At 45.5% G+C, this 10,082-nt stretch overlaps 1 protein-coding gene across 1 annotated transcript; it reads right to left on the bottom strand.

Moving 5' to 3' along the window:
• Positions 1 to 461: 461 nt before the first annotated feature.
• On the bottom strand, positions 462 to 9,866 carry LOC112106995. Its single transcript, XM_026648186.2, has 8 exons — positions 9,804 to 9,866; positions 8,039 to 8,106; positions 6,557 to 6,647; positions 4,862 to 4,999; positions 3,502 to 4,196; positions 1,704 to 1,794; positions 1,436 to 1,582; positions 462 to 1,268 (listed from the first exon to the last, which is right to left on the bottom strand). The coding sequence occupies exons 2-8, from the start codon at positions 8,045 to 8,047 to the stop codon at positions 1,054 to 1,056; spliced, it is 1,386 nt and encodes a 461-aa protein (XP_026503971.1). The 5' UTR covers positions 8,048 to 8,106; positions 9,804 to 9,866; the 3' UTR covers positions 462 to 1,053.
• Positions 9,867 to 10,082: the final 216 nt, after the last annotated feature.

The raw sequence follows: 10,082 nt of genomic DNA, 5'->3' as shown, positions 1-10,082 counted from the left end.
ACAAGAGTGGAGTTAAAAACTGCTGTAAGCTTGCTTCTTATACAGCAGTTATTTATTAACTAATGTTCAACAAGTCTTTGAAGTAGGAAAGCAGTATCCCCATTTTACAGCTGGAATGACTTGCTCAGGGTCACACAGTGCGTCTGTGGAAGAGCACATTCTTGTGATCAGTCCACTTTCCAACTTACAAAGGTAAAGTATCTGTGCTTGGAACTGTAATGTACCCCTTTACTGAACAGCTGCATTCTGGATCCTCCCATGCTGAAGCACAGGGAAAGGAATATGGCTTTATAGAACAGCTTTACAGAGGTCTGAAGCACAAACCTGTGAAAGCCCACAGAATGGCTCTCCCAAGTTTTGGAAGAAGTTTTCACGTCCCCTGCCACCTTTGGAGATAGCAGTTTACCATAAAATCCTGCTATATTAATTCCAGGCTCTTTGGAAGCAAGAAAAAAAAAAAAAAAAAAAAAAAAAAGTCAACATTTGCCTAATGGAGACCACAAAACTAGTGAGGATAAAAGATGGCCATAATTCTACAGCAATGGGAAAAAATTATTGCAGTGTCTTTGTAAACTGCGTCAAAATGCTAGAACTTTGGGAGTGATGCAGCTTTTTCATGTTTAATACGAAAACCTTTGATACTCACAAGGAGTTTCAATCCTACTTTGTTACTCTGTTCCATACAGCCAGCATGAGAGCTGCACTTGGCATACAACAGAAGAATTGCCTTCAAAGTGCTAAGCTTCTCTTCACCTTTATTTATCCCTTCTCTGACCATATATCTTCTCCTTATCGGATTTGTTTCCGAGCAAAGGTGTGTATGAGGAAAGGAGTCCAGCCCACAGACTGAGTCTGGGGAATTGTATGCATTATAGATAGAGCTGTTACATACACTTGATCCAAGGCACTTAGTGTCTTTTCACTATGAACCTATGCATGTTTCCCACATGATCCTTTTACCCTGCTCAGCATCCTTCTACCCCCTAAGATTATACAGATTTTGGCAACATTTTCAGCCATTAAACAAAAACAATAAATGTCCAAGGGACTTTCCTAAAAAAAGTTAAAGCTGAACTCCTCTTGGGAAGTTGGGGACATGAACGAATTTGTGCCAGAGGCCTGGGGTGACTCTGGATGGCTGGGAGGATGAGAAGGGGATCCTGCAGAACTTGGGCTTTTCCTGGACGCCTCTGAACACTTCCGGAAGACCTGGCTGCTCTTTCTGCGGGCATTCTCCCTCACCTCCATGACCTGAGCAGACTTTGCAGCTTACAGAGGGGAAGACAAAGACAGAAAGAAAAACCATTAAGGCTTCTCATGCACCAGAATTCCATTCTCTAGGGCTACATGGATAATGGAGGGATTAGTATTCCTGCTCCCTTTTTTCAGGCATAGTTTCCCATCCTGGTCCCTCATGTAAGTCTGCCTCTCATACCTGCCTGCATAAGCTTCAGCTGTTTCTGTCTCTCCTCCTCCATCTTCTTCTTGTAATCTCCAAACATGGCTCGCATGACCTGACGCTTCTTTGCCAGCACGGCCTTGTCACTGCGTAGTGTCTTGATGGCACGAAGAGCTTCTTCAGCTGAATCATTGGAAAGGAGAGACAGGCGAACACAGAATATAAATCTTTCCTTTTGCTCTTTCCCTGCACCACTGCTTCTGCCTCCCTTTCCTTCTAACAAGACACTCTCTGGCTTACTCACCCTGTTTTGGAGTGGATTTCTGTGTCTTCAGGCCAAGTTCCAGCTGTTCCACACACCAGTCCACTTCCCTCCACAGCTGTTTATCTGACTGCTACATAAAACAGAACACAGCAAGGGGAGGAAACTAAATTGTCCAAAAACTAAAACACCATATGTTAGTCAGCAAGGAAAATCAAGGATCTATAGATTTAGGAGTTGTATGTTCATGTTTTCACTCCCTCAGAGCTGGCTTCACTTCATATTCTTGATGCCACTTTATGTTCAGCACCTTCCACCTGATGATGTCAAGCCTTTGCACAAACAGTACTGAAGCCTCCCAACACCTATATGTGGAAGATTTGCTTGCCTATGTTTGTCCAACACTATGGGAGCCTTTGGTCTGACAGCAGTTATACAAACATAAAATAAGTCATTTTCCAGTGGGGAAAACTAAGGAAGAGAGAGGTGAAGTGACCTTCCCAAGGTTGCACAGTGAATGAGTGACAAAATCCAGAAGAGAATCTGGTGTCCTGTCTCCCATTCCCCTGCCTTCCCAGGGATGTGCAAGTTAGCTAGTTAATGTCTGTGAAAATGGAAGTTGCTATCTAAGCACTAAGTGTTATCCAGCACAGCCAATGGACTGGACGCTGGCAGAGGGAGTAGCAGGGTTGCCTCCTAGAATTGAAGTAGCATCATGCTCTAGATCTAACAATGTTGTAACTGTTACACATGTATGAGAATCCCCAAGCTCTTATCACCTCTATGTTCCACAACTTCTTTCCAACAGGCTTTCAGTCTCCTTCAGAGCCTCTTATGTCACGGTTACCTAGGAAAGCTACCCCCTGGTGCCTTATGTACAGTGCCCACCTGAAGGATGGATGCCTCAGGAGATAGGTAAAGGGCTGTGGGGCTTTTCACCTCAGGCTGGTCTAGTCTAGGGCAGTAGTTGTGGAGATTCATCTTCTGAGGTGAGTTTGTGGGTCTCAGTCCAGTTCCTAATGGACAGCTGTCCACATCGCACAAACCACTGCAGTTGTCTGTCTCAACAGAGAGGCCAATAACAGAATGGCCAGACACTGAACCCCTACCCCCACACACACTCTTGGAGTGGGAGCTCTCAAGGTCAGGGTTGAGGCACAGCAGCTGGGTGGTGGAGGAAGCTCTCACGGCTGCTTCCTGTGTTGCAGACTTCACATTCCAGCGTTGCTGATCTGGGACCATTCATGAGACCTAAATTCACTGACATTTTAAAGAAAAACATAACAGACTATAGACTTCAGTACAGCATTAGCAGATGGTAAGGTGTACTTTAATGATCCCTTAATACATGACTCAGAGCGACTGGTGCCTTCAACCTCGTTCCGTGCCATTATAAACCTAGAGACAGGGACTGGGACACAGGAGGTCTTTTGGGCTCTGTTCCTGGCTCTGCGACAGTCTTGATCTTGGCCAAGTCAGTTAACCTCTCTGCATCTCAATTTCACCATTTGCACAATGGGGATAATACCTACCAGCCAGGGATGCTACAAGGTCTAAATCATTACATGCCTGCAAAGTGCTTGCAGACTCTCAGACACGGTTCTAGGGAAGGACAAAGTAACATCAACTTGAACCACCTAGTCCACCCCCACTTGTTAGGTTTCTGGTCACAGTGAAACCCTAATGGGATAAGCAGCAATAAATGGCTATCCATTTCCAGCCTGTACTACCACACAGATTTAGAAACCTCACACATACATTAACTTTCCCTTCCAAGGAAACTATGGAGCCTTAACAGTGAGGTTATGTTTGTTTATTAGCCAGAAATTAATTCACATACCTGCGTGGTCTTGTCCTGGAGGGACAAATCTGTGTCTTCACACCCACTGGCTCCCACCTTCACCTTCTTGCTGACCTCAGCTTCCGCCATCTCCTTCTTACTATTTGATGATTTCTTTTTCTTATTCTTCTTGGGTGCTCCAGTTGCTGCTGTCTTCTCTGCCTTAACCTCATCTTCAGCGGCGATCTTTGGTTTTGGGGTCTCTAAAACGAGAACCTTTCTCCCCAATCCTCCACCCACACAGCCCACAACCTCAGACATGTTAGCCTCCCACAGGGTTGAATGCGTCATTGGTCCGGCAGATAAGCCACCTGATGTCACATTTTCTGCTACACTCTCCGCTCTTTGACCTGTAACAATAGATGGCATCAGGGGGCCATCTTTATCTGGGATGACAAAATTGAAAGCAAACTTGGGCTCTTGTCCAGGGGTGGAAAAGTTCAACACTCCACTCAAATCTTCTAGTTCTGAGGGCCTCTGTTCAGAGCCACCTACCCCCTGGGCCTCTTCCATAGTTCCATTGGTTGCTTGTGGATCCATCTCAGGAAGTGCAAAGCTGAATCGGAAGCTATTATCAGATGGTGTGAACCAGTTTGTTGTTGACTTGGAGGTCTGTCCAGATCGCTTCCTATACACCACGCTCCCTGAAACCTGCACATTCCCTTGCTGTATTTGTGCTTTCCCAGGTTTCATGGCTAGAGAAAAGAGGAAGATTTGTGTTTCTATTAATTCTCCGATTTCTTACCATGTTGGCGCCACATTTAGAACAATTCACTTCTATAAGGGACACCCAACCTATGTGTATGCAGAATGCTATTGTATTTTGGTACCAGCAAGGGATTGTGGGCAAGATACCCAGTGCAGCATTTCCATATGGGACTGCCTGACATGCAGAGGGAATGGGGGGGGACTCGCTCCTATTTATTCAGGCCTTGTGCACCACCATCACACCAATCTCACACACAGATCCACAATGGATTCTTGGAGGAGTCCCATCTTCTGCTATTTCATCCTGCTCAGTGCCATGTTAGGCCTTACTCTAGCTGTCGTTAGTAGAGCTTCCAAAACCATGAACTTCTCCTTAACACTGGACCCCACCCCAAAGTGATGCCATGAAGTTCAGACAGATACAGCCTTTACTTCACCCTCAAAACCCCCTTCAGCTCTGGGATTACATATGCTTAAAGGCCCTTCCACTTTAATGGCTTCTGGCTGGCCCCTTAAAGAACAGGACGGGGGAAAGAAGGTTTATTCCTTATGGGAATGATTGGACGAGAAGCCTCAAGAAAGGCCATTTGCTAACACCACATCAGAGGGAACCAAATGGTTCTGTAGACTCCAGGGATGGCCCCAGCCTCACCTGCTTTCTCCATCCTCTTCTGCTCCTCGGCCATCTTCAGTCGGTAATCCCCAAACACGTGGTTCATCACCTGCCGCTTCTTCACAAAGGCAGCCTTGCGGGAGCGCAGGACTTTGAGGATGTGCTGTGTCTCCTCTGCTGCATTTGAGAAGCCAACCGACACAAAGACAAGAAATGGGATCACAGTGAGTCCTACGAACCATAGTCAGGGAGGGAAACAATGGTGCTTCTTCCCTCGGCCAGGTACTCGGATCAGAGAAAAGTCTCAGAGCGGCAGTACTACAGATGTGTCCCAATCTCTATTCTTTGACTGCATGAGGACTGGAATGGCTACTGGTTGGGACACTGGATATTTACACCACATACAGAATTAGTCCCTTATCAGTGGTTCAGAGATAGGGATTTCTACAAATAGCAAGAGTCAGGCTAACTCTTCTATTTAATAACACGAGACTTTAATGCAGGGCCTGGGTGAGTGGGAAAAACTGAGAGAGGTTATTTTGACCTTGTGTTAGATAAGAATGGAACCCAGACTGTAGCAGAAAGTTACTGAGAAAAGAAAGGTATCAGGAAGGAATATGTATAAAAAAGATGCGGTTGTTGATCATTATTGTCTGTAACAAAAGAGATAAATAATTAGGGCAAGCATTTATACAACGGAGACCTGCCTCGGGAGGGGGAATCCCTGTCCGTGTGTACTCTCCCGTGCATATTGCAATTGCTCATAATAAAGCTGCCTCTGGCTTGTTGCTTTAAACTCAGAGTGAGGACTTTGTTTTCCTCCACAGCTTATTATTGCATACATCTTTCTATAGTACCCACTTTGGGGTCCCAACCCACAGTTTGAGAACCGCTGGACTGCAGGATACTTGTATGACCAATAGCATATGAAGCAATGCTCTAATATATAAATGATCAAATCTCATGCTTCTGCATAAACCAATGGCTGCAATGTTCAGGAAGGAATTTTGTATCCTCATTTGCACCATGACATAGTCAGCCAGATGCCTTACAAGGGAAGTTTCACTTTCCTTTGAACCACTAAGTAGTGGTCACTGCTGGAGGCATGATACTGGGCCTGGTGGATCAACAGGTATGAACTCTCAAAACGTTCCTGAATACACCTGAAGCCAGTATTTTAATGGGCAGTAAAGTTTCTCTTTTAAGTGATTTCATCTTTTTCCAGGGACAATGAGGAACATGCTTAAAAAAAATAAACTACAAGCATTTAAGGGGCATCTCTATTGATACTATGCAGCAGCAGTCACTTGAGATTGTGGGATTATACCACAGATAAACTATCAGATACAGAATGTGAGTGATCAAAGCACTGACGGGGATGAAAGCACTGTCTGAGCTGCAAAGCACTGTAGGAAACCTGAAGTAGCTGAGCAATATGTAAGTGAAAGGGCACAACTAAGGGGAAGGGAGGAATGAGGCATAGGGGCTAAAAGGAAAATGAGGAGAGAAGAAACAATGCATAAGGAAGGAGACAGGCAGGATTAAGAGCGGATAGGCAGATGAAGTTCAAAGTAGAACAGATGTTAAATGTGGACAAAATGTTTCATTACATTTTACATTTAGAATGAATTCTAATTATAATTCAATAGACAGAGAAATTAGAAAGGCTTCTGGGTGAACTGAACCAGCACTGAGTTTAGATTTTAACCAGAAATCTTGGGGGAGGCAACATACCTTGTTCTGGGGTTGGATTGAGACGAAGGAGGCCTGTTTCCAGCTGCAAAATACACCACTCCAGCTCATCTTGGAATGTCCCTTGGGGAGTCTGGGATATTGGGAAGTGCACAGATGGGACAATGTTTATTTTTGAAGTGTGGACGTGTACATATACCAACCCCACACCCTTGTAGCTGACACCAAAAAAGGTTGTTTTAAAATTCTCTGGCCTGAGCTATGATAAGATGATCACAATGGTCCCTTTTGGCCTTAAATTCTATGAATGTTGCACATCAGCTGCAAAGCAATGAAGAATAAAAGTACTATGGGCCCTGTATTAATCCAGGCTCAGAGTGAGAGTGGTGGTGGTTTTATGGTTAAATTGTTAAAAGCCTATTTCTGTATCATAGAAATGAGTGACAGAAAAGATGTGTCCACTGTCTGTCATCCTGTCCATTTCTATGCTGTCAGGATTTTCCCTATAGAATTTTTCTAGTTCGATGCCGTGTCTAATTTAAAGGTCCTACTTGATGGGTTCCCACCAATCCTCTTTGCAAAACAGTTTCCAGTCTAACAGATCTCTCAGTCAGGAAATTATCTCCCTTGTATAACTTATACCCCATCCCCAACCACTCTCTCTTGATTGCATTAACTAACTTGTATCTATGTTACAATGGAAAGAGTGAAGTATATCAAACAGATAATTAAATACATTTGAACATACATAATTGAGTTACATTGAACAAACAGAAGACTCACTAAACCCAAAAGATTAGGGCCAAGATTTTCAAAACTGACTAATAATTTTTGGGGGCCTAACTTGAGATACCTCAACAGGGCCTGAATTCAAGAGGGCAGGTGCTCATCATTTTCAGAAAAATCAGGCTTCTTTAAGGTGTCTCAAGTTGGGCTCCCAAAATCACTAGTCAGTTTTAAAAACTTTGACCTGGATTCTTTTTCATTATTACTACAAAAGTGGTAGACCTTAGGATTGATTGACTGTAGATGATTTCCAAGACTTCTTATATTCCTCAAGAATATACCATAGGAAAAAGTTAAAACAAAAATAGTTTGTGTAGGTTTGAAGATGACAAGTTTAAAGATGAGTTAGACATTATATTGGTCCCTTTTTAATTTTTTGAAATATTTTAAATTAGGGTTTCATTTTGCAATCGCATATACTTGGGGATCAATACAAACTTTTTTACCTGAATGTAATACTGTTAGCAAAGTGCTGTACTCTGAACAATATGTTCCATTGCATTTATCACTACAAAAATATGAAAGCTTCAAAAAAGCCATTACAAATATTAACAGATGGACATATGGTCAGCTTGTTGATATGTGGAGAATTGTGGGGAGCTTTGAGGGGGAAAAATGCATGGCAACCTCTGCACAGGGCAGCAGGAAAATGCCTTGAAAGGGCAGGGCAGGTGGCAGTTTTAATTGTATCAATCGACTTGAGTGCAGAAGGCAGAGAAGAGCACACTGAGTTTTTACCTCTTCCATTAGGAAAGCTGGCCTTGCTGATGTGCAGCTCTGGAATCCTCCTACATGGCTCCTGTTACCTAGAATCACAAGACCGTAAGTGAGCTTTTGCTTCCTTTATATCATAGGAAGGAAAGAAGAAATCCGGAGGCAGCAGGAAGCGGTGATGGAAGCACCCCTCGGAGTACTTCAAAGTAACATTTCAGGAGTGGGAAAGAAGTAAAACCATTCTACCTAGTTGCTAGTTTCAGAAAGCTCCCTATTGTGGAGGATTTCTAAGGGTGGGAGGCAAGAATGGGATCAAAACTAAGATGGCTACTTTCAATTGGTGCTCCATCTCTGACAGACTCCAACTTCTTCAGCAACCAATCACTGATGTCATTAGGGGAGGCTGCAGAATGCAAAGTGATTGTTTTTGTCTTTTAATGATTGGCCACATTAGGTGCTCAGCCAACCAGACATTTAGCAGCCAGAGCTGCCAGTGTCCCTTTTTGACCAGATGTTCCAGTCAAAAAACAGACACCTGGGAACCCTATGCTCACGACTGAGGGTCAAGACCCAACAGAATAAAGGATGCTGCCAGTGACTATTGACCCAAGCCACCATCATGATTTAATTATGTCTAGTGCAATAATGTCTCCTACCAAACTCTAAGATCTTACACATTTCTTTAACAACAGATCCCACTGGAGCCACTGCCATGGAGTGTGGGGGAGTCAGGGCCCTGCACCCCCCACTTCCTGCAATTCACCATGACTCTCAGCCAGCCAGTAAAATAGAAGGTTTATTAGAGGACAGGAACACCATCCAAATCAGAGCTTGTAGGTACAGACCACAGAACCCCCTCAGTCAGGTCCATCTGGGGGGCAGGGAGCTTACACCCCAGCCCAGGGGCTCCCTCCATTTCCCCAGTCAACTCCCAACCGAAACCCCCTCCAGCAGTCTCACCCAGCCTCACACTCTCTTCCCCACCCCCCTCCTCCTCCAGCCTTTGTCCAGTTTCCCGGGCGAAGGTGTCACCTGGCCCCAACCCCCCTCCTGGGCTCAGGTTACATGCTCATGTATCATCCCTCAAGTGAAGTCACACCCTGATATCCCCATCACTAGTGCAGACAGTCCCAGTAAAACTCCCACACAACATTCCCAGGTCAATCCGCCCTACTCCATCACAGCCATATCCACAAAAAGACCACCCAGACCTCCACAAATTCAGTACCCCACTTCTCCTCCCCAAAGATTTATGCTCCATTCTATCAACCTACTCAGGGTAAGTCCAGAAAGTAGATAAGCTTTGTTCTGATCAACAAATCAGGGCTCTGGGGAGCAGGGGGAAGAGAGTAGAGTTCCACAGCCAAGGAATCCTTACTGAAAGCACACATCTCCCCCTCCTGCAATGGGGCTACAATTGAGTACTGCTCAAGTGTGCAAAGTGCTATACAGTAAAGAGCCCACAGCCCAGTTGGCAGAGCTGGGTACTGAGACCCCTTGGTCTGGTTAGTGATGCAAGAGATGAACCAGTAACACTGTTAGACTGGCGATGGTTGTCAAAGCTATAACCTACTCCCTGCCAGCCTCAACCCCCATGAGCACTAGGACAACCCCTCTCCCCAACTCTGCCGACAGACACCCCGGGGGGGGGGGGGGAGGGGAGCTCGGCACCGGGACAGCTCCCGCAGCTCTGCAGACAGACACCCCGGCGGGGGGGGAGCTCGGCACCTGGACAGCCCCTCCCCCCAGCTCTGCAGACAGACACCCCGAGGCCGGCTCTGCTCCTCACCTGTCGATGTCGTGGGGGAGAGGTAGTCCGTCCCGAACTCCTTCCCCCACCGCGCTCCTTTCCGGCAGGGTCCGCTCTGCGCGCTGCTAGAAATGTGCTACTTACCGTGTATTGAGCATGCTCAGTACATCTGCTGAAGCCACTGCCCTTCACCCTGCCCTTATACCCGTAGGATTCTGCTGACTGCTTTTGACAGGGATTAAAAAGGGGCAAAGGGGGCGAATCAAGGGGGGTGGTGGCCAGGGTCAAGGCAGGGGGTGGAAATTTACTGGTCTGGGG

Source organism: Terrapene carolina, unplaced genomic scaffold, assembly GCF_002925995.2.
Source record: "Terrapene carolina triunguis isolate 2854851 unplaced genomic scaffold, T_m_triunguis-2.0 Scaffold67, whole genome shotgun sequence".
NCBI classification, from domain to species: domain Eukaryota; kingdom Metazoa; phylum Chordata; order Testudines; family Emydidae; genus Terrapene; species Terrapene triunguis.
Note: the sequence above shows the minus strand (reverse complement) of the source record. Positions and strands in the feature narration are given on the sequence as shown.

Excerpts from the sequence above, each read along its gene's own strand:
- LOC112106995 (XM_026648186.2), bottom strand. Across the intron at positions 5,000-6,556 it reads CAATCCAACCCCAGAACAAG|CAGAGGAGACACAGCACATC; the intron begins GTATGTTGCCTC and ends TCTCAAATGCAG. Across the intron at positions 4,197-4,861 it reads GAAGAGGATGGAGAAAGCAG|CCATGAAACCTGGGAAAGCA; the intron begins GTGAGGCTGGGG and ends TCTTTTCTCTAG.